Raw genomic sequence first — 25,473 nt, 5'->3', positions numbered from 1 at the left:
TTCTTCGGTTATTATAACTACACATTTAGATTTTTTTTAAGGTTTTATTTACTTATTTATTTATTTATTTATCTGGGGGGCGGGTACAGAGAGCTAGCGAGCACGCTCACAAGCAGGCAGAGTGGCAGGCAGAGGCTGAGAGAGAAGCAGGCTCCTTGCAAAGCAAGGAGCCTGATGTGGAACTCGATCCCAGGACCCTGGGATCATGACCTGAGCCAAAGGCTCAACCAACTGAGCCACCTGGCATCCCCACATTTAGATTTTTAATAAACAATATTTGGATACCAGAAGTTGAAAGGTTACTAAAGATATCATATAAATTCTTATCATGAAAGTACTTTAAATATAAACTCTAAGGACCACAAAAATTAATCTGCCTGCAAATTAAACTATCTATAAATTACCTAATAGGATAATATAAATTTGAATTTCTAAAGTATAATAACAAAATATACTTTATTAATAATACCTTGCAAATGAGCTAATCTGAATAAAGGTTTTTACATGTTTCCCACAAAAATTACTACTTAGATGTTCTTTATCTCTTATTCTAAAACATTTATGGGGCACATTGCTGGCTTACTCAGTGAAGCGTGAGACTCTTGATCTGGCAATTTTGAGTTCGAGCCCCATGCTAGGTATAGAGATTACTTAAAATCTTTCTAAAAATTAAATAAATAAAGTGTTTACTTAGAAATTTTGTTATACAGATTTTTGTTACAGGATTCATTCCAAAAGTTTCAAATTTCAAATTACTAAGGATATTTTTTTTTAAAAAACACCCTACTTAGTACCAAAAGAACCCACTAATTATAATCCAAAGGGTTCTGTTCTCCTTTTACCTTACACTTACACAACTATTTTTAAATAAAGGAGAAACTAAATAAATAAGAAACAAGACCATCGATCAAGTCCTATTATCCTTAAAATTTTAACTCCTGAGCACAAAGGCTTTCTAAATCCTATTTAAGTAAATACAGACTCCTAGCTAGGATCCAAATTTCTCCAGTCTTCAACTAAGTTTCTCTTATTTGGCTCTAAATTCCTATAAGTGGATACAATGGATTTAAAGCTTAAAGATAAGTAAATCTAGCCCACAACATGAGCCCATATTGGCCCCCCAAAATGTATTTTTTTAACTTTTTTTTTAAGATTTTATTTATTCATTTGACAGACAGAGATCACAAGTAGGCAGTGAGGCAGACAGAGAGAGAGGAGGAAGCAGGCTCCCTGCTGAGCAGAGAGCCCAATAAGGGGCTTGATCCCAGGACACTGAGATAATGACCAGAGCCGAAGGCAGAGGCTTTAACCCACTGAGCCACCCAGGCGCCCCCCAAAATGTATTTTTTAAAAGCTTTGTTGTATGCAAAAAGAGAAATTACCTGTGAAATTCTACAAATGCCTATACATTCATGAACTTAATGCTTTAGAATTACTTAATATTTCCATATACTCATCCATTCAATGCTTCAAAATTTGGAGGAACTAATTTATTTCACTGAGAGTCCCCCTCTCAAAAGAGGCCAAAGTGAAGAGTCAAAGAAATAAGAGCATTACTTTTCAGTGACATAGATGGTCATGGTTCATTGAAAATAGACTGTCAATCTCATCTTCTCTTTTTCAGTATGTAAGCCTACAAATTACAAAAAGTTAAAAAAAAACATTCAAGAGAGAAATACTTCTTTTTTAGAAAAGTGATATAGTTTGCTTCTTGGTTCTTCAGCTAAAAACAGACATGACAAAAGAACTAACACAACTATAAAAAATTATTTGTATCCAAAATGTATTTTCAAGATTTCAAGATCTGACATAGGCACAAAGAAAAGGAAGGAATTGAGAAAAGTATAAACAAGTCAGTTATAGACTGACCTCAACTTGAAATAGGTTAAAAAATATTTTAGTAGTACTTTTAAAAAATGCTTGAAGTAAATATTTAATTCAACTCTTCTCAGTCATCTTGATGTATCTATGAGCTAAATGCCTACATTAAGGCAAAAACCTCATTTTAAATACTCATTTAATTGATGAATTCTTTCGTTTAAAATTGCTAATCCAGGGAAAGTGTTTTTGTAAAAATCGTTTTATTGCTACAAAGGGAAACATGGTCACAAAAAGCCTTTAAGCGTATATTAACGCAAATTACTATTCAATGTCCAATGCCGTAAAAAAATACACACTCAGAGCACAAAATACTTGCCCAATTTATCTCTTCTAGGGTAAGTATTCAAAACATTAATGCACACTTGAATATATACTCCCAACAGCAGCATTTAAGTTCAAATGATTAGAGTAGATATACTAACAATACACATCTGTTATCCTTAACACCAATAAAGTAATAAAAATTAAGCTTAAAAATTATACAAACAATTTATCTAATCTAAGTTTGATAGCTATAAAAACTAAACTAAAATAGTCTTACCTTCATCTTATTAAACAAATGCCAAACATTTAGAAATTATATAAAACAAATCTGAATGTGTGGAATGCATGCAACATGGGTGTTAATTCTCATATTTTAAACTATTAAAATTCTTACCCTTTTCCATATTAGGAGAGAAATTTAAAGCTTCTTTTAGATTTGACTAATACCTTATATTTAATTTTCTTCAGGTTGGTCAACAGGGAAGTCAACAGGCTCTTCCTTTGTTTCTTCCCCCACTGCCTCTCCTTCCCCCACTGCCTCTCTCTCCCCCACTGCCTCTCTCTCCCCCACTGCCTCTCCCTCCCCCACACCCTCTATTTCTCCTGCCTCCTCTGTGTCTCCCACTCCCTCTACTCCTCCTCCTTCTCCCACTTCCTCTGCTTCCTCCACTTCTTCTACTTCCTCTACTTCCCCCACTTCCTCCTCTTCTTCCTCCTCTTCCTCCTCTTCTTCAATAGGTTCATCAATCTTTTCTTCCTCTTCCTCATCTCCTTCTATTTGTTGATCTTGAGAATGATCTTGAATTTCAAAAGGATTCTCACCCTAAAAAGCATGAGGAAAATAGCTTTTAAAATCAGTATATTCATTTTTGTTACCAGCGAAATTTTTCTTTGCTGTAACATTAAAAATAAATATAATTTGAAGCTTTTTATTTTAACTCATGACAAATCCACTAGATATTTTGTTCAGTACCTATTTCATACCAATGTGGGTATATAAATTACTAAAGTCACTACTTTACATTCCATAAACTGGAATGCTTAAAGGCCACATTTTCCTAACTGAATTTCTAAAATCATATATCTATATATGATTACATATATGTAAAACCATATATATACAATCTAAATCTAAATATACATATTATATATATATAAAATCTAAGATCATATATATATGATTTTAGAACTTCAGTTAGGAATACACACACACACACACACACACATACATATGGCAAAAGCAAATACGTGGGTTTTGGTAGAAATAAAGTATATAAAGCAAAGATATGTTCTACTAAATTACAACAGGATTCAATGTACTATGGTGGTAGGATCTCTTCAAAACACTCAAATGAAAATCAAGTCTTTTTAAAAATTCAAATGAATGAAAACCAGGTACCTATTAGATATACCTTACTTTTACATTAAAAAAGTAGATAAATCTAATTTACTATGGGCACCTGGGTGGCTCAGTCAGTTAAGTGTTTGCCTTCGGCTCAGGTCATGATCTCCGCATCGTGGGATCGAGCCCCACAATGGGCACCCTGCTCAGTGGAGAGTCTGCTTCTCCCACTCCCTCTGCTTGTGCCCTCTCTTAAATAAATAAATAAAATCTTTTTAAAAATCTGTAATTCACTAACACAGATACAACTTTATTATTTTAATTTATATAAATACTTGAATTATGTGTCTGGATTAAGTCTCATAAACTAGACCGTATCAGAAGGCTATATTAATATAGTAAGAAATAAATTGTAATGGTTATTAAATAACAAAGTATAAGCCTGGTGCTATACTTCAAGACCCATCAGGTGGGAAGGCACAGAATGAACTGAAATCGTAGGAGAAGAAATACTAATGAGCGGGTTACTCTACTAATCCAGGAGAGGAAGTATAAAAGATGTAGCAGCACCATTAAAAGAATATGTAAATTAGGATGGGGAAAGTGGAAGAAGCAGATGTATGCTATATATAATTAGAATTTAAGATGTCTAAATGTCTAAGAGGCAGCTTTAAATTCACAACTCGAAAGAGAAGAGAGCTCGAAGTAAGACTTGTGAATTGTTTGCCAAGTGAATAGGGAGGTCAGGGAAATAAGTAGAATAAAAGGGTTAATGATAAAAACCCACTGAAAACATCTATACGTAGGGACAGAAGTTATGAAAAAAAAAAAAACAAACTCAGTGCAGGAGGAAACTCAGGATAGTAAAATATTATCCGGCAAAACAAAGTTTCAAGAATAAGTGACAGATTAACAGTATCAAATGATGCAAACAGGTAATATTAGAAAAGAATTGAAAAAGGTCACTAGAGTTGAAAATTATTAAAGTTGAATGAGGGATTTATTACACTATCTCCTTAACTTCCACATGTTTAAAATAGTAAATAAAAAATGTTAAAAAATTTATTTGAAAATTAAGTCACCAGTTATCTTGGAGCAGTTCCAAAAGTATTATGTAAGTGGAAGCTGTACAGCAATGACTGCCCAAGAATGAATCAGAATTTCTTCTAAGCTTACAAAATCCACAGACCCGAGTTCCACACACTGAGACTTTAACGTAGTCAAGTACTAGACCTCTTGCTAAAAACAGAAGTTCCCAAATCAATTTCAGACCTCTTGAATGAAAATTTTCCAGGGGTGAGATCTGGTAACCTGCATACTTAAGAAGCATTTCACGAGGTATTAATCAGAGAAGGTTGGGAAACTCTAATTCAGAAGGTTTTAAAGAAGGCCAAGGCAGCTTTTTGTTTGATTTCAGCCTCGCAAGGAATTCTAATTACATATCTCCAATTGAGAACCACCAGTTTAAAGAGTAGAAGCAAAGAGTACAACGCAAGGCACAACTTAGTGCCCTTCTAAGTATGGTGATAAGAGAAAAGATAAGATGGGAAGGGGGAAGAGTAGGAAAAGTCAAGTCATTTTTAGTTTAGGGAACTTGTAAGCATATCTGTTTGTAGAAGAATAAAATAATAAACAGGGCACAAGTAAGATACAAGTAAAGAGTGAGAAAACTGATGAAACAATAATACAGGTGAAGGGCGAAAAGTGGGTATCTTTCTTCACATATAACAATAAAAGTGAGAGTAAGTTACATAAATCTAACGCAGGAAGGAGAAAACTTACAGTTCACATCTAGTGGTCTCAATCTCCCTAAAGCAAGAGAAGTGATAAGAACATAGGAAGTAAAGGGCGTAAGAATGAAATCTAGATATGCTAAGAGTGGAAAAGCTTTGAAATAGCCACTGTAGAAAGTACATTACATTGATTGGTAATAGGCAAAATTACCATGAACTGCAGTGAAAATCTAGCAAATACAGTACCGGTACAATTTGTACTGGTACAATGGTACCGGTACCATTACATTTGTAGCAAGACAGTTAATAAAGCTAACCATAAAGGTGCCTGGGTGGCTCAGTCGGTTTAAGTGTCTGCCTTGGGATCAGGTTACGATCTCCAGATCCTGAACTGAGCCCCTGCATCAGGCTCCCTGCTCAGTGGGGAGTCTACTTCTCCTTGTGCTCTCTAAGTAAATAAAATCTTTTAAAAAAAAATTAAAAAGCTAACCCTAGATGGCATAGTGCTGGGAACTGTTAAGTGGTAGAACAAGTGAGGAATTTTAGAATGGCAGTACTGCACTGTTATAAGGACTGACCATGAGTATCAAGGCCAGGGTGTGAAGGTAAAACAAGGTGATACAGTTGGAGAAATAGAGAAAATTGATGAACTGATTATTTTCATGGGGCAAAGATTAAAAAAGATAATTTTGTCAGACTGAGCACTTAAAGGTGAAAGAATTTTAAGTGATGACCAGAGCTGACCATGGGCAGAGGATGTTCTGGGGAGTAATAGCAGGGAACAGAGGAGATTAGGAAAGCTGAACAAAAGGCTATCACTGAGTAATGTGACACCAGTGCTTCTTGAATTTTAACATGTCTATAAATCAAATGGGATCTTGTCAAATGAAACTGCATTTCTTTTTTTTTTTTTTAAAGATTTTATTTATTTATTTGTTAGAGAAAGAGAGAGAGAGCATGAGCACAGGCAGACAGAGTGGTAGGCAGAGGCAGAGGGAGAAGCAGGCTCCCCGCTGAGCAAGGAGCCCGATGTGGGACTCGATCCCAGGACGCTGGGATCATGACCTGAGCCGAAGGCAGCCGCTTAACCAACTGAGCCACCCAGGCGTCCCGAAACTGCATTTCTAATGAACTCCCAGGAGATGCCAATATTGCTGGTCCATGGATCCCATTTATAGTAAAAAAATTCTAGAAGAGCTCTCCTCAGTTCAGGTATTTTCTCCACAATATGCACATCAGCAAGACACTCCCCACCAGTGATGTCTCTCATTCAATGAAGTAACTCTCAAGTGTAGCTTGAGAAGTCTACATAGCAACTCACATTTCTATTCTTCTTTCATTAAATATTACTTTCATACATTAATAGAAACCATTATTAACTTCTCAAAAGTTTGTGATATAGCAAGGATAAAAATTTTTCCTCATTTAGCAATGATGCTCTTACCTTTTTGATGCCATATCTCCCAAAAAACTGAATTTCAATTAGGCCTGCAGTCACTATTTTTTTGTTGTTGCTGTTGGACTGCATTACTCTGTTACAATTTCTGCATTCACCTTTTAAAAATGGTGCCAAGAATGTAGTAAAAGTGACAAATACGACAAATCAGAAAATGGGACCCTCGGGAACAAGCTGAAAAAACTGAGATTTATCCAGCTTGTAAATCACTTGGTTGAGGTGTAAGTTAATGGTCATTGAAAAAAAAATAGAGATATAGACAGATAGATAGATAGATAGATCAGGCTTCTTCACAGAGTACCTGTTAATCACTACAATAGCCAAAATAAATAATACTTCTCTAATCCATAAAATCAAGATTTAGTTACAAATGTAAATAACAGACTTACAAATTTTCAACATAATAGCTTTCTTCAGTGTAGGATGATTTTAAATGAGGCATTATTTTACAAAGACTCAAAAGCTAACCTCTAAAATATATTTCTGTTAATTTCTTGAATAACAGTAAATTCTTATTTGCACAGTTAAGTATATATAATACGTAAAGAATTTTATGTAAAGACTACCACAATAACATAAGGCTAGCAGTGTGCCAGGTGTACCTAATTGTTCACATCTGCATTTACTAACATTCAGGGCAAAGCTCTTCTCCTGGCCTCCTGATTCCACGAGAGGGCTTTTTCTGAAGCAGCATATCTGACCTCCCACTTTCCCATCCAAGCAAGAACAACTACTTATCCAATTAGTATGCTTGGAAGAAGAAACTGGGCATGCACAAATTAGTCCTTTCTGGGTCCCCTCTTTTGGGTCCTCCCAGCAACAGAAAAGGTACATTCTAGTCTATTGTAGGCCATGTGGTAAACTAGGGTAAGCTTATTGCTGTCTAGCTGAACCAGTAACAGAGGTCAAGGAGAGGTAAGTTTATCTAACTTAGAAGTGAAATACAACTATGGTGAGTGCTGTGAACTGTGTAAGAATGATGAATCACAAATCTGTATCCCTGAAGCAAACAGTGCATTATATGTTAATAAATAAATTTTTTTTAAAATTATAATTAAAATTTTAAAAAAAGAAAGAAAGAGACTTTTAACTACAGAGAACAAACTGATGGTTACCGGAGGGGTGGTAGGCAGGGGCGATGGGGGAAATAGGTGATGGGGATGAAGGAGGCCACTTGTTGTGATGAGCACTGGGTATTGTACAGAAGTGCTGAATCACTGTATTGTGCACTTGAAACTAATATAACACTGTATGTAAACTAACTGGGATTAACGCAAAACTTTAAAAAAAAAAAAAAGTGAAATACAAAGGTCCACAGTAACTATACACTTGTCATATCCCCCAAGTCATCCTTTCTTTAAAAATCAAGAATAGGGGCAACTGGGTGGCTCAGTCAGTTAAGCATCTTCATTCTGCTCAGGTCATGAACCTGAGGTCCTGAGACTGAGGCCCTTGTCAGGCTCCCTGCTCAGTGAGGAGTCTGCTTCTCCCTCTCCATCTGCCCCCCACGGGTGATCTCTCTCTCTTGCTCTCTACCTCAAAAAAAAAAAATTTTTTTTAATAAAATAAAATAATAAATAAATAAAAATCAAGAATATAGAGGACATTCTGATCTTCAATCAGACTCCTGCGTTTCTCTCAAATGATCCAGAGTGAGAAAAGGATAAGAGAGGAATGGCTTATTGTTCCCTCACCCAACAAATCCCAACAATTAGGAAAAAAGATGTCTTACTTATAAGCAACATACTAAGTAAAATTCTTCCTAATGTTGCACTATATATAGAAATCATAGTTAGTATGTCACTATTTAATAATAAAGATACTATGATATAACCTAAAAAGGTTTTGCCCTAAAATCTTACCTTAACAAAACGTTCATATCGCGCCTTCACTATTGGATTATTTAAAATGCTTGTAGCAGTCAAGACACTTTCTCTTTTTATTTGCTCCTTATAAGCCTGTGAGAAACAGAACACACTGAGGTACTTGAAAACCATACCATAAAAATATTTCTATAATTAAAACAACATTGTATGCTCAAATTCTTAGATTTAAATGATTTACTTCCTGGCAAATTAAGCTATAAAGCAACAGCAGCTACTGGGATACAATCTAAATCATCCATGGATTAAAACAATGAAGATTCAATAAGCCAATGAGACTCATTAAAAAACACCCAGTCACCAAATATGATACATCCAAATCTACTAAATAGCTGCTTTCTCTCCTTCCTACTCCACATGCACATCCCCCCGCCCCAATTCTGCCAACTACTAATTTTCATGCCATTAAAAAAGAATAATTTTTCATACTGCTAGAGTAATTAGTCTTCCTCTGGACTGTAGTTAGCATAAGACTATATTATATAAAGGAGGAAAGGTAATAATATGGATTGTCTAGTTGCCAAAAAGGTGTCAAGGGAATATCAAAAGAGAAGAGAAAAGTACAAAGATTTTTAAAAGATTTTATGTGCTCAAAGTGGCTGATGAAGTCTGAGTTAAATGAGGATCACATCAATACAAAATATGCATTTAAGACTCAGGTACGTTCTACTTAAAACTTAAGTCTTTAGGGGCGCCTGGATGGCTCAGTTTAGTGGCCAACTCCTGATTTTGGCTGAGGTCATGATCTCAGAGTCCTGGGATTGAGCCCGGGGTTGGGCTCCACACTCAGCAGCGTGTCTGCTTCAGGACTCTCTTTCCCTGCTCCTCCCCACTGCTTGCTTGTACGTGGGCACGCACAGGCGCACACTCGCTCTTTCTCTAAAATAAATAAATCTTAAAAAATAAATAAAACTTAAGTCTTTAATATTTGAATTTTTAAATTTGGTTCTCAAACGAGCTAGTTTCACATACTGTAAACACTATTTGAAATAAACTGGACTAAATCAACCAATATAAAAGCAGAAACATGCCAATCAAAAAGAAAACAGTACATTTTTCCTAGAATTTGAGTAAATTTACTCAGAAATGTAACAACAGATAACAACTGATACTAGTTTATTTTTCCCAGCAATCAGAAAAACGTATGTTATAATCAAATCTTTCCTTTCTTTTTTGATCTAAAACACACACACACACACGCTCTCTCCCTCTCTCTTGTCCTCATAAAACTGTTTTGTACCAACTTTAAAAAAAGTGTTCATGAAAAGAACAATTCAACAGCTATGATTTCCTAAAGGTTTACACTATGTAAGCTTATACTACGTAATGCTGATATCAGCCAGGCACCATTTTAAGTGTTTTTTATACTTTAACCAACTTAATCTTTAAACAGTTATGTAAGAGTAGAATGATGATCCATCCCCATTTTACAGATAAAGCAGCTTAGGCAAAGAAAAGTTAATTTACTTGCTTACCACATATTATATACTGAACCAGAATTCAAACCCAGGAATTCTTGCTCCAGAGCTCAACCTTAACCACCACCAGCCTTAACTACTATGCTACACAGACCCTCTAGGTTATCTTCATAGTTTTTTTTACACAGGAGAATAACAGGGCTGTATGCAAGCAGGTAGGTGTGAAACAATGGCCTTTAAAGGATAATAAAGGATTAACAAATAATTCAATGACTTCATTAAGATAGATACCTGCTTCCCTTTGATATGATCAGGAGATTTTAAGTGCTGCTGCACTGAGCTGTGTAAAGCAGGGATATACACACTACATGCACTGCAGTGAACAGTTTCTACTTTCATCATGTGATCATCTGCAGTAACACCTACAAAAGAAAGCCAGTTATAAATAAGAAAAGTAATGATTTACATATTCTTACTTCCAACAAAACAAGTTTTTATTGTTTCCACAGTTATTTATAACCCCTTCTTCCCAAAAAAGAATCAAAGTATGTAGATTATGTTAAGTTTTCTACCACTCCTCACAAATCTGCATATACAGATTAAAAATCTGGATAATAGATAAAATTATAAAGTATAATAACATTGTATTTCCTAATCATGTTATATAATCATGTTCTGAGGCTTAGAAGTCCATCTCCAAAATATATTATATAAGAGACATGTTGATTTTGTACTAAGAAAAAAATTACCGTAATAAATGTGGGTGGACAGGGATAGGAAAAAAAAATGTCAAGACTGGATTCACAAGAAACAAATTTATTAGAGATAAAGGTATAAATATATGGAAGGGAAAGGTGTGAGAGAATATGGCACTTTATAGGAATTCCAAGTAATTCAGTATGGCTGGGGCACTGGGAATAAAGAAAAGACAAAACACCCTGGAGACTTTGCATGCCAGACATAGGAATTTGAAATTTATCCTGTAGAGGATGGGGAATCAGCTAAAATTCTTGAAGTAACAGAAGTCACGCAGAATTAGAGATAAGAAAGAAAATAATAATTGCCAAGAGAACAGATGGAGATTTGAACAAATGTAATATTTAAAGAGGTAAAGAAGAGACCTGGAAGATATTTAAAAGACAGAAGTGATAAGGCGAGCCTGGGTGGCTCAGTCGGTTCAAGCCTCTGACTTCGTCTCAGGTCATGATCTCAGGGTCATGGGATTGAGCCCTGCATCGGGCTCTCTGCTCAGTGGGGAGCCTGTTTCCCCCTTTCTCTCTCTGCCTGACTCTCTGCCTACTGGTGATCTCTGTCTGTCAAATAAATAAAATCTTAAAAAAAAAAAAAAAGACAGAAGTGATAAGATACAATGTTACAGATATAGTAAAGTAAAATTACATAGGACTACACACTTCTGGCTCTGATGATGAGGCCAACTTCCAAGGTAAATAAAAGACAGGTCAACAGGGTTTTTGTTTTGTTTTCTTTATGGGGTGGAGGATGCTCAAAGAGTACACAAATTTTTTGATACACAGATTTTGTGAGACCGCTAAAGAGAAAAGTCAGTAGGCAGTTGGATGTCCGAGACTCGGGTTCAGAGAGAAACCAGTGCTAGGCATATAATGTATCAGTAATCAACAGAGATGGGTTAATTTAAGCTCTGCAAATAGATGAATCATGAGGAAGATATACAAAAAAAGAAGATAATGGAACAAAGGAAGAGCAGCGGGAAATGCCAACTTCTAAAAGCCTCACAGAGAAAGAAAAGTACAGGTAAACAACAGCAAGGGAATAAAGAATATCAGGACAGTGATATACCACAGAATCCAGGGGAGGAGGCAGATGAACAAACATCAGTAAAAATGCTATAGAAGTAAGATAATAATTCAGAAGAATCTACTGAAGCTGATGTCAGAAATCTCTATCAGAGCAGTTTCAGGAGAACACTGGTAACAGAAAGTGGTCTACTGTGGGAAAGTAGTAATGGGCAGTGAATAAACACATCCGTGTGGACTATGCTTAAAGAAGCATGGTTGTTCAAGGGGAAAAGCAAGTTTTAGGGGAAATATTGTCTGTTTTTCTTTTCTTTTCCTTTGTTTCTTTGAAGACTTTTCTTCTTTTTTGAAGATGAAAGCATAGGCTTCAGAAACAGAAAAAGAAAGACTAAAAAATTGAGTTCACTATTTGAGCAGATGTCCTTAAAGAGATGAGAAGGAGTAAGACAGAAGATATATGGAAGAATTCACTTCCATCTAGAGGAAAAGCTGATTTTTCTTGTAACTGAAGTGAAAGACGTTAACAGTAGATCGTGATAAACTTGTAAGCATGAGAAGAGGAAGTCAAAGGAATTCATCTCTAATAACCTACTCATGGCTACCACATTTGACTATGTACTTGATCACTCTAGTAGGCATCATTTATACTGAAATAGGGTATGGTATATAAAAAAACACATGTAAATTTCTAAAATAATTTGTTTAAATACTTACCTTCCATAACATCTTTTTCAATTATTTTAACTACTTCTGTTTGATTATTTGTCTGTTGCTTACGAATAGATGTTTTCTTGAATTTATTCACCATACATTCCTATAGAGCAAAACAGGAAGAAACCCAGAAAGTTTTCAGTGAGCACTTAGAATATGCTTAGCATCTAACTAACTCAGCCTATGGAAGATTATATCAGTTACATAAGAACTAGTATCTGTTCTCAAGGAGCTTACAATTCAGTTGAAAATACTATCATAAAATACAAAGAAAGTACTAAGACACTTATAAAAAATATTTGCTTTCAAAATGTATTTTCTATCAACAATAGCCAAACTACGGAAAGAGCCCAAATGTCCACTGATTGATGAATGGATACAGATGATGGTGTGTGTGTGTGTGTGTACACATATACAGAGAGAGACAGATAAAGATATATAGTGGAATATTACTCAGCCATCAAAAAGAATGAAATTATGCCATGTGCCATGTGCCATGATGCAGATGGAGCTAGAGTGTATTATGCTAAGCGAAATAAGTCAGTCAGAAAAGACAAATACCATGGGATTTCTTTCACTCATATGTGGAATTAAATCAAATTTGGAAACAAAACAGATGAATATAGAACAAGAAGGTGGGGGTGGAGAGGGAAACAAACCAAGAAACTCAATGATAGAGAACAACCTGATGGTTGATGGAAGGAGGTGGGTGGGGGATGGGCTAGATGGATGATGCATATTAAGGAGGGCACTTGTTATGATGAGTACTAAGTGTTGTATATAAGTGATGAATCACTGAATTCTACTCCTGAAACCAATATTGCACTGTATGTTAACTAACTAGAATTTAAATAAAAATTTGAAAAGAAAAAAATATATTTTAGGCATAAAGAACAAGAGAAATCAAAGACAGCTAGAAGAGTTAAGAGAAGTCTTCTCAAGGCAGGTGAGTACTTAAGTCCTAAATGATAACTAGGAACAAGTTAAGGAATGAAATTACAGAAAGAAATGTTTCTAAAGGTACACAATTCTCAAAGGATATGGAGGAATGCATGATCATTTTATTTCTAACCCCACAACAATTTCATGCTTTTGTCCAAATTAACTGTATGTACAATTAGCAGTCCAGCTCTAGTCCCTTCCTTAAGCATCCCTGGCCCCAACGATCTTCCCCTTCTCTAAACCCCTCTGCCTACACTCTCACTCCCAGCCCTTCAACTTAACTGTGCCATCTGTGGATATACAAGCACATTCTCTTTCCAACTACTGTTAGTTCACAGAGGGTGGTATCTGTGTCTTTGGTCCCTGCACAGCACCTTTTGTTAAGTATTCAAGAAAAACTATTGAACTGGTAACCACACACCAATAATATAAAGGACACCAAACAGACACCCATTCTCTGGCTCTGAATTCAGACTGCCAACTAACTGATAGAGTTATTACACTGCTCTGAGTGTGATCTTTCATGATGAAAAGGAGTTGTGATGAGGCTCAAATGACACAATGAATGAAAGTACCCAGCACGGTACAAGGTGCAGAGTAGACTCTCAGTGAATGATAACTGATTCTGCATCAACAAACAGTTGTTAAAGGAATTCTTTTCCTGACACCTCTGCTAGAAACTAATGTGAAAAAACATAAAATGTTCTCTCAAATTACAAATCTAAAATCTATTAGAGAGGAATTCACGTTTAATTCTGGGCTTTTTTTTTTTTAAGAACTCTTTAAGTAAACAGTACACTAAATTTTCTAAATTTTTAGAAACAAAACGAGAGATGGGAAACTGAAAAAGTAAAAAAATTAAAGTATCAGATAAAGTGCTTCTCATTTTAAAAATAGCTACTTACATGCAAAAACTCCATAACTACTTTATCAAATTTGGTTTGTTTCTGAATATGATCTAGTGTTTCCTGGTGTGAAGAACTTTCCAGATGTAGCTCAATATCTTTTTCTTCAAACGTTCGGAATTTACAAAAGGAACATGTGAATGCCATTCTATAAAGAAAAAAAAAGTTTTCTTTAAATATTACCTTATTTACTTAGAGTTCATAAGACCATACTAATAAAACAAATTTTACCAGCATAAATGATTTCCTTTATTCCATTTTATGGTTGATCTAAATTTAGCTGAAGTCAGAAAAATCAGTATTTCTTTAAATACCTATTTGGACAACACTGTTATTATACCATTTTACATTTCTGGCCCACCCTGGAACTCCTTGGTACAAACGATGGAAATCAGTGGATCTACTTAATCTGGTCCTAAGCTATCCACGTCAAGTCTAGACTAGTTAGAAAGCCAAAGCAAACTTCAAAAAATATCAAGTTCCAAAGTTTCATTACTTATTTTATTTTCTGTTCCACTCTTAAGCTCGCAACCCACCAACGTAGTATCAACAAAGCCAGGTGGAATACCAGACAATCCTAATTCACTCCCCTGGAGCTCTTCGATGAGCAAAAGTCTGCCCTTTAGGGACTACTTCAGGATGACTGATAAGCCTGGACCAGACAAATTTAGAAGCTCAGCAGTCACTTCAATATGAACTTCCCCTTTTCCTCCCATAAAGTGTTCCCGTCTTATATATTCTTTTTATTTCCTCTTCCTTGAATTATGACAAGTTTCTTAACTGGTGTCTTTGTCTCCAGTCTCCATTTTCCAATTAATTCTTTATACCACTATTATATTTATTTTCCTGGTTAAAATTATGGGATCTGTAGCCTACTGCTGGGTTTATATCCTAGCCCTCTTGTGTGATGTTGGGCAAATTACTTAACTTCTCTGGGCCTTAGTTTTCTGATCTTAATGAGATAAAAACACTTAGAGAAGTACTGTGAGGATTAAACAAAAATAACATATAGAAAACCCTTAGGACAGTTCCTGGCACACAGTAATAATTCAATTAATAACTGTCACTTCCTAAAGGAGGCAACAGCATTTCACTGCTCAAAAGACTTACCAACTTCATGGACTTAAGCCTCAAAAAACAAAGTCAAAACACTTTCAGCTGCCATTTAAGAAAGTTTTTAATCTCTCCTGTATTTTTTGGCTTTACCCACTAAATACTTTTAAAAGTATCTGGCACATGGTATGTCTTCGTTGTTTAAATTACACTTTTCAACCCCCACTAGATTAATTTTCAATCTACACAGCTTTCCATTTCCTGAATATCAATGAAACATTCCTGTTTCTTTCTTTGTCCTCGAACCATGCCCTCTGTCTGGGCTGCCTAACAGCTCCTATTGCAATCCTACCCTCCCTGAGTCAGTTGAAATACCACCTCCAACCATCTCCCTGATTTTCCTGTACTCCTACTGAGAAGTTATCTCCTGTAAGACCTTTGTACTTCTCTTCTGGCACTCCTTCCCATATATTATTGTTTTTCTGTACCTCTCACACCCCTGTCCTCTTCCCCCCGGGCTCCCTTCTTCTTTATTTTATTCAAAGCATTCAAATATCCAAAAAGAACTATCGTAAGAATAGTTATTCACTGTCAATCTCTTATCCTCCTAACTCAAAATAAAACTGTCCTGATGAACTAAAGTAATTTTTAACTATTTTTGATGATTCTTATCCTAAAATGACAATTTAATTGAACTGACATTTTTTGGCTTCTATCCTCAGATTCATATTTAGGGTTGTGGAGAAAACAGCTAAATCAAAGTTCAGTTCTTCCATTTTCTCCAAATCACACACTTATTAACATGGATATATCCTATCCAAAGCTACAATTTTTAAAGGGGGAAGTATTCATAGGGTAAACAGAAAAATTATTCTTATAATGTAAAACACCTCGAGTCCTACACACCTGAAACAGAATTCATTCCAATTTGTTTCCACCCCTGTCAAAAGAAGGAATTCTATCCACAGTGGCAGAGATACTCATAAGGACCAAAACTAGCTAACTTTTAAAAGCTAGAACTTCTTTTCATGAGTTAATCCTTAATAAGCTTAATCCTACTATCTACAAATTATGAGTAACAAATCAGAAAGAACATAGGACAAGGTTATTGAAGCTAGACACAAAGATTATACAAGCACAGTTGACCCTTGAACAATAGCAGTTTGAAATGCACAGGTTCCTCGTATGCAGATTTTCTACAGCATAGTTCTGTAAATGTATTTTCTCTTCCTTAGGATTTTCTTAATCTTTTCTTTTCTCTAGCTTACTTTATTGTAATAGAGTATACAATACCTGTAACATACAAAATACGTGTTAAATCAACTGTTTATGTTATCAGCAAGACTTCTAGAAAACAGGTGGCTATTGGCAGTTTTGCAGGAGTCCAAAGTTACACATGGATATGTGACTGGATGGAGGTTAGTGCCCCAACCCCCATGCTGTTTATGGGCCAACTGTAATACCGAGCTCAATAAAATAAAAGACGGTCTAAGCAAACAAAAATATCTGGGAATCCAGATGTCAGTGAATTTTCTTTTACTGCATTTTACATAAATAAAATCAACGTATATATTAGAACCAAGTAGTAACAAAGAATATCCTATTTAATATGGAAGAAAACAGATAATTTAAAAAACATTTCCATAGAAAGGTCTTCAGATGCTGCTCTTAAAAATGTTATCTTCTTGGGGCACCTGGGTAGCTCAGTGGGTTAAGCCTCTGCCTTTGGCTCAGGTCATGATATCAGGGTCCTGGGATCGAGCCCCTAATCAGGCTCTCTGTTCAGCAGGGAGCCTGCTTCCCCCTCTCTCTCTGCCTGCCTCTCTGCCTACTTGTGATCTCTGTCAAATAAATAAATAAAATATTTTGAGAAAAAAAAAATGTTATCATCTAAACTAACAAAGTTTTAGACATCTAGAAAATTCACTAATGTGTAATAATTCATTCCCCTCATGCTACACAAAACAAATCAACTTTTAAAGAGCAAAACTAGGAGTGCCTGGGTGGCTGTTGGTTAAGCAACTGTCTTCAGCTCAGGTCATGATCCCAGGGTCCTGGGATAGAGTCCCCTGTTGGGTTCCTTGTTCAATGAAGAGTCTTCTTCTCCCTCTGCTCCTCCCCACTTCTTGCACGCATGTGTGTGTGCGTGCGTGCGCGCACACACACACAACATGCACACACAGAGTCTCTAACTTGCTCTCTATCTCAAATAAAAATCTTAAAAAAAAATAAAGAGCAAAACTATATTCTAAATAGAAAATACACTGAATTTACTTTTTACATTTTATAATCTTTAGCTTCCTAGCATAAGCAGTAATTTAAGAAAAAGATGATGGAAAAAATATCAATTACTGTCCTTTAAAAAATTTTTCTTTTAGGCTTTTTCATGCATATTTAACATGTTGTATAGAACACTTTTTCTATTTTGCCTGCGTTTTCTCCATGTTAATGCAGGCTTTGTAACTTTCATTTCCAACAATGGCCTAAGAGCCCATAAAGGGAGTGTCAAAACTTCCATATACTTGACCACTTGCTATCACTGGTATTTGTTTCATTGTTTGGAGCTACTATAAACAATCTTTTTAGATTAAACTCTTTTATACTTTTATATTATTTTCTTGGAGAGACCACCAACTATAAAAAAATCCAAAACATTTTTAAAAACTGCTAAATTGGGGTCACCTGGGTGGCTCAGTCAGTTAAGCTTTGGACTCTTGTTTAGGCTCATGTCAGATCTCAGGGTTGTGAGATGGAGCCTGGCACTGCGTTCCACGCTAGGTGTGGAGCCTGCTTACGATTCTCTCTCCTTCTCCCTCTGCCTCTCCCCTCTCCCCCACTCTCAAAATTAATAAATAAATAAATAACCTGCTAAATTGCTTCCCAGTAATTATAACCATACTATTTGGTTATCAGCAAATTATAACAGCGTACTTTAACTGTATCCTTGTTGGTAAACCAATGTTTCCTTTCTCCTCACTAATAAAATGCCATGCTATTATTTAAATTTTCAGTTTATCTTATAGTGAGTTTCAACATTTTCCTGCAAATTATTAACTAGCTGGTGTTCCTTCAGACAATCATGTACTGAGCATCTTGTTTTTTTCCTAAGTAAAAAACAAAAAAACAATGTTTGCGCATGCTTGGGTGGTTCAGTCAGTTAAGCATCCGATTCTGATTTCAGCTCAGGTCTGGATCTCAGGGTTGTGAGATCCAGCCCCACATCCAGCTCCTTGCTGAGCATGGAATCTGCTTAAGAGTCTTTCTTTTGCTCTGCCTCTGCCCTCTGCCCCTGCCCACTCTCTCTCCAAAAACAAAAAAAAAAAAAAAGAAAGAAATACTGGTTGGGTGCTATTTATCTTAGACACATTAATCATTTCTTGTGTTAATATTTTCCAAGTCTGTTTGCTTTCAAGTTTTAAATTTTTATTTAAACTAATGTGGTCATTATTTCCTTTGTAATTTATTCTATAACTTTTAAGCCTAGGAAAAAAACTTCTATAATGATTATTTATAAATACGCTATTTTAGTTTCCTGTTATTCTCCATTTTGTAGGTTCTTTAATCCACCTGGATTTCATCTTCACTGGTATAAAAAGATGTAAACTATTTATCTTCTTATTGTTCAGTTGTTCAAGCAACCCCTCTCCCCCTATTTTTAAGCAATTCCCCTTTTGTTTGCAACCTCTTCTTTATTAAATATTATATTCTTATTATAACACATGTATTTACAAGTTAATAATTCTATTACACTCAACATTTTTCCGGTACCACATATTTTTAACTATTACAACTTTATAATGTTTCAATTATCTCAAAAGCTAGATACTCTTCTTTTACAGAATCTTCTTTGGAATCAAGATTGACAACACCTGTTATATTTCTAAATATTGTTTTCTTATCCAAGAATATCACTAAGTCTCTCTGTACTCAAAGGTCAAGACTTTGTGGTTTTCTTTGTGTTATGACATGTATTTCTTTTTAAGAATACTGTATTTCCAGGTATTTTTTACTTTTTGATTACCATTCTGAATGGAACTTTTTTTCTTCTATTTTCTAAAGAGTGACTGCACAGAAATACCCAAGATCTTTGATCAGACCTTTCATTTGACCTTCATGAATTTTTTCACATTCTAATTGATGTATCTGCATTTTCTAAGAAACTGTTTTTAATGAGACCAATTTTCAGACTCTACTAAGCACAAACCTGTATCCATCTCCATATTTCTCACTGTTTTTTTCTCTTCTGCGTCTTTGTTTCTCTCGCCGAGCCTCAATTCGTCGCTTTTCTTCTTCCTCATTTTTAGGATCAGTTTTTGCTAGGATATCAGCAAAAGTCAAAACTAAAAATCATTTTTCCAATCTCCCTTTTTAGTTTCTACTTCATAAAGTATAGACATGCAAGTTCACCTGCTGACCACAATCTAAATTGAACTCACCAGAAAAATCAGTTTGAGATTAACCAGTATTTCTGCAACTTCATTCATATAAATACCATCATCATGAATTCAATGCTTTCAGATAATTTTTTCATGTTCATATGACGAACTACATGGTGATTACAACTGTAGAAGTTAAACCCATGAATCACCCACTATAGTACTAATCAGTCACGAACATCAAAATTACCCAAAGATACTTTTTAAAAATGCATATGTCCCAAGGTGCCTGGGTGGCTCAGTCAGTTAAGCCTCCAATTCTTGGTTTTGACTTAGGTCAGGATCTCAGGGTTTTGATATAGAGCCTGATGCAGGCTCCGCGCTAAGGGAAGAGACTGCCTTAGATTTTTCTCCCCCTACACCCACCCCCGCTCCTCCCCCCAGCCTGTACTCTCTCTGTCTTAAATAAACAACAAACAGATCTTTAAAAATTCACATGCCCTTGTCCACCTCACTTGCCTAAATCCTTGTTTAGGATGGAATCAGAACATCTGTATGCTTTAAAAGGCTTCTCACATGATTTTGATTCAGACTTTTGTCTTGGCTATTATATTTATTGTTGGGAGCTACTGCTGAAGATACAGTATTGCCCCATTACACAGAATCCCCTTCAGAGGGCAAAGGGAAGAAATTTTTCATGGTGCCCGGTACCAGGAAAAAGTGTGCTTCTTCTGGCAGATTGCTTTGCTTTTAATCTGTGGACATGACAACTCTTAGAGATAGTCACATTTCCGACTTTACATTGTTAAAAAAATCAAGAGCCAATCTGAAAATGAAATTAAGGAAACCATTTCATTCATGTTAGCATCAACAAGAGCATATACTCAGGAATAAATTTAACAAAAGAAGTATAGAACTTATACCTCAAAAACTACAAAACATTGCTGAAAGAAGTTAAAGAAGATCTAAATAAATGGAAAAACTAAATAAAGGGTTCAGAGATCTGAAGACTTAAAACTGTTAAGGTGGTTTTACTCCCATACTGATGTATAGTTTTAGCATAATCCCTGGCAGAATTCTGCCTGACTTCTTTGCAAAAATTGACAAGTTGATTCTAAAGTTCACAGGGAATTGCAACGCATTTAATAGCGGAAACAATATAGAATAATGTCAGCAATCCTAAAAAGAAAAACAAAGTAGAAAGACTCACATTTCACCTTACTAAGAAAGACTGAACACTTCTCAGTCATCAAGGCAAAAATAAATATACAAAAAGAAAAAAAACAACAAAAAGTAATTCAGTGTACAAATAAATATAGACAAAATATTTGGTATATATTATTTTGCTGCTATGTTTTCACAAAGAATGCTGAAAAGACTTTCCTTTAGCTTTTATTTAGTATATCCTTGCCTTCATCTAATTTGATCAGATGTACCTGATTTCATGTAGAGATACATTACAAAGTGAAAAAATAAAATACAATATAGATAAGTAAGAGAGTAATCTGCCTCTGAACTTCTTTATAAAAAAACTTTACTGATTCACATACCCTACAATTCACCGATTTAAAGTGTACAACAACCCACTGGTTTTTAGTGTATTCACAGGTATACGCAAATATCACCATAATCAATTTCAAAACATTTTCATCACCTCTTAGAGACCTAGTACCTGTTAGGCATTATTCCTCACTCACACCACAGCCCAGAGCTGTCGCAGCCGGCGCGACAAATAGACCAGGGTCGAGAGGGTAAGAGGATGCTGAAAAGAAATTAAGAGACAAAGAGATGGGGGCAGGAGGAGCACCAAGGAGGATGTCCAATAGTGCCAATTTTATTCAAGGTAGTAAGGCATTATATAGCTAACAGAAACAATCATAAGAAAGTATCTATTTTTAGCTGATTACTAAAGAGTTTGCAACATGCACAGAAATCCTTCAAGCCTTCCCATTATCTATTTCCCAAGCACCAGTAGCAGACCCTCTAGTGCCAGATGTACTGACTTCAAGGCCACGCAAGACATAGTTTATGCAAGCATAGCACAGTCTTACAGTGGTGTAGTCTATAGCCCGTGCAAGGACAGCAAGGACCAGCCAAGAATTTCTGACCCCGGCCAAATCGTCTCTATCTGACTAGCGAACCTGTGGGAAGTCACGTAGGCGAGCGCACAACACATAGCGCAGACCCTTTCTCAGTGCTACTCGACTTTATCGACCTAAGCCTTTTGTTCGGCTGTTCAGACTTTAAAGGAGGCACAAGTCAGGGCCTGGTTTGGCTCTCGTCTCAAGCCTTACCGTGGCCTCCCACACAGAGCAACCACTAACTTAGGTTCTATCTTTATCCATTTCTGTATTCTAGACTTTCATATGAAAAAAAGTCATGTAGAATGTGGACTTTTATAACAGGCTTCACTTAGCATAATCCTAAAAGGTTCATCCAAGTTATAGCATGTAACAGTACTTCATTCCATTTTGTGGCTGGAAATATTCCACTGTATGAATATACCACATTTTCTTTATCCATTCATTCACTGATGAGTATTTGGGTTGCTTCTACCTTTTAGCTACAATGAATACTGCTGCTACAAATATCTGTATATAAGTTTTTTTGTGAACACCTGTTTTCATTTTGTATATCCTAAATATATATCCAAGAGAAGTATTGCTGAATCATATGGTAACTGTGTAATCATTTGAGGAGGAACATGTTTTCCAGAGCAGCTGCACCATTTTACATTCCCACTAGCAGTGTAGGAGAGCTCTGATTTCTCTGTATCCTCACTAAAGACTTATCTGTCTTTATTATTCTAGCCATGCAAATCATATGAAGTAATATCTCATTGTGGTCTTGATTTACAATTTCCTGATAACTAGTGGCAGAGCATTTTTTTCTGACCAGCTGACCATAGTTTTATGAATTGATTTCTGGACCTATTTTTTTATTTGTACCATTCAAAATTACTTGAGATCATAAACAACATACGTGCCTGTCAGAATATTACCACTTGTACAACTCTCTGACAACTCCTCTTCAGAGTTCCTAATTGATGTTTTCCCATGAAAAGACCTTAAAAGACATCTTTATTTCACTAAAACCTGGCTTAAAAACTAAGTTTATTGGCTATTCGTATAACTTTCTTGGAAAAATGCCTGTTTAGAGATTTTGTTCACTTTTCAGTGGGCTGTCTTTTTAGAGTTGTAGAAATTCTTTATACATTCTAGGCAGTTTCCTTTTCAGATGTATGATTTGTTAATGTCATCTGCCACTCTGAGTTGCCTTTTTACTCTTCTGATGGTATCCTTCGAAGCACAAAAGTTTTTAATTTTAATAACGTCCAATTTATCTTTTTTTTTCTTTTGTTGCTCAGTTATTTTGGTTTTCTAAGAATTCCTTGTCAAATTCCAGAGTCATGAAGGTATACTTCTATGTTTTCTTCTAAGAGTTTTATAGTTATAGTTCTTACCTTAGGTCTTGCACTTTCACATTTGAATGTGGCTATCCAGTTGCCCAGCATCACTTGCTGAGAAGACTGTTCTCTACCAACTGAGTAATTCTGGCATCCCTGCTAAAAACCAGCTGACCATAGTTTTATGAATTTATTTCTGACTCTCAGGTCTGTTCTGTTGATCTATATGTCTGTCCTCGTGCCAGTACCATAAGGTCTTGATAACTGTGCCTTTGTAGCAAGTTTTTAAATCATGAGTGTGAGTCTTTCTACTTTGTTTTTCTTTTTAGGATTGCTGCCACTATTCTATATTGTTTCCGCTATTAAATGCGTTGCAATTCCCTGTGAACTTTAGAATCAACTTGTCAATTTTTGCAAAGAAGTCAGGCAGAATTCTGCCAGGGATTATGCTAAAACTATACATCAGTTTAGGGAGTAAAACCACCTTAACAGTTTTAAGTCTTCAGATCTCTGAACCCTTTATTTAGTTTTTCCATTTATTTAGATCTTCTTTAACTTCTTTCAGCAATGTTTTGTAGTTTTTGAGGTATAAGTTCTATACTTCTTTTGTTAAATTTATTCCTGAGTATATGCTCTTGTTGATGCTAACATGAATGAAATGGTTTCCTTAATTTCATTTTCAGATTGGCTCTTGATTTTTTTAACAATGTAAAGTCGGAAATGTGACTATCTCTAAGAGTTGTCATGTCCACAGATTAAAAGCAAAGCAATCTGCCAGAAGAAGCACACTTTTTCCTGGTACCGGGCACCATGAAAAATTTCTTCCCTTTGCCCTCTGAAGGGGATTCTGTGTAATGGGGCAATACTGTATCTTCAGCAGTAGCTCCCAACAATAAATATAATAGCCAAGACAAAAGTCTGAATCAAAATCATGTGAGAAGCCTTTTAAAGCATACAATGTTCTGATTCCATCCTAAACAAGGATTTAAGCAAGAGAGATGGAATGTGAATTTTTAAAATTTTTAGCTCTGGGTAATTTCGATGTTCATGATCGACTTATAACTACACACTTGGTGATTCAGAAATCTACAATTTCTACGACTATTTCTATGATTATAATTACTATGCAGTTTGTCATATGAACATGAAAAAATTATCTAAAACACCAAATGTTTAAAAAATTGGAAGTACCTTAAGCAATAGCAATTACATTTTCTTACTTACTGGGTGATTTGCTGAGGCTCATCTTCTCCACAGGTTTTGCTAGCTTGGGTTTCTTGATAAAGGTTCCACCAGGCTTATTAAATGGTTGCATCATTTTTCTCTTTATTCCTCTTGCAGCGGCAACTGTCACATTGGTGGGTTTGTTTTGATAGTCAACAACAATTCCAGGTCTATGAATGCTTCCAAAATCACTCATATGCTGCAAATTTGTGAAATCAAGGAATATTAGCATAGTATCCAAAGGTAAAGTAGGAATTCACACAAAGTTTACATGTTATCTATCTAGTAATTTTCACCTGAAAATTCCCCAGAATGTACCTAATTTTACATGTCCACTCTGAATAAACACATTGAAAAGCTTGTCAATTATAACATGAACTCAAATCCAGTGAATTAGTAGTTTTATTTCCAGTAGAACAAATATGGATATTTCCTACCTATTTTTTTATTTGTACCATTCAAAATTACTTGAGATCATAAACAACATATGTGCCTGTCAGAATATTACCACTTGTACAACTCTCTGACAACTCCTCTTCAGAGTTCCTAATTGATGTTTTCCCATGAAAAGACCTTAAAAGACATCTTTATTTCACTAAAACCTGGCTTAAAAACTAAGATGCATAAAGAAGATCATATTTGAAGTCTGAAGTAAAAAAGATCCAGAAATCATTTAGGATTTCTCCCTGTTGAAAAAGGGAATGAGAAGGCGAGATGGAACATTAGTATGAAATAGGAGAGTTAAAGCATAACCATGCATCAACTTCCAGGACACACTTCAGATAAAGAATTACATCTGACGTTCCATTCACATCCTTACCTAGAGAAACATATTCTGACCCAGAAGCCCAAGAAGCGAAAGTTTACAGACGAAGAGTCATGCAACCAAACGACTCTTGTGTCCCTTCCTCTTCTCTTGTCATTAACAAAATCCACTACACCAAGAGGCCACGTGTCCACAGAAATTTATTCTGCTAATCTTACTTTTACAAGATAAAGATTGAGGAGTAATCTGAAGAGAAGGATCCAATGGGAATTGTACAAGTGAAGATTAAAAAAGAAAGTCCTGTTGGTTCATCTACTTCTTTAACAGGAGAAAGAAAG

At 35.5% G+C, this 25,473-nt stretch overlaps 1 protein-coding gene across 5 annotated transcripts in view; it reads right to left on the bottom strand.

Moving 5' to 3' along the window:
* Window positions 1–1,766: 1,766 nt before the first annotated feature.
* ZNF326 (zinc finger protein 326) overlaps window positions 1,767–25,473 on the bottom strand; it is a 38,899-nt gene continuing 15,192 nt past the window's right edge. For all 5 annotated transcript variants that reach the window (XM_032867083.1, XM_032867084.1, XM_032867086.1 and 2 more), the window contains 7 exons: window positions 24,370–24,568; window positions 19,568–19,679; window positions 14,311–14,458; window positions 12,467–12,566; window positions 10,269–10,399; window positions 8,539–8,634; window positions 1,767–2,968 (listed from right to left, as the gene is read on the bottom strand). In XM_032867083.1, the coding sequence (XP_032722974.1) occupies window positions 2,600–2,968; window positions 8,539–8,634; window positions 10,269–10,399; window positions 12,467–12,566; window positions 14,311–14,458; window positions 19,568–19,679; window positions 24,370–24,568 (1,155 nt within the window). In that variant the 3' untranslated portion in view covers window positions 1,767–2,599. The remainder of the gene's footprint in view (window positions 2,969–8,538; window positions 8,635–10,268; window positions 10,400–12,466; window positions 12,567–14,310; window positions 14,459–19,567; window positions 19,680–24,369; window positions 24,569–25,473) is intronic.

Source organism: Lontra canadensis, unplaced genomic scaffold, assembly GCF_010015895.1.
Source record: "Lontra canadensis isolate GAN:19392208 unplaced genomic scaffold, GSC_riverotter_1.0 scaffold33, whole genome shotgun sequence".
NCBI lineage: Eukaryota > Metazoa > Chordata > Mammalia > Carnivora > Mustelidae > Lontra > Lontra canadensis.
Note: the sequence above shows the minus strand (reverse complement) of the source record. Positions and strands in the feature narration are given on the sequence as shown.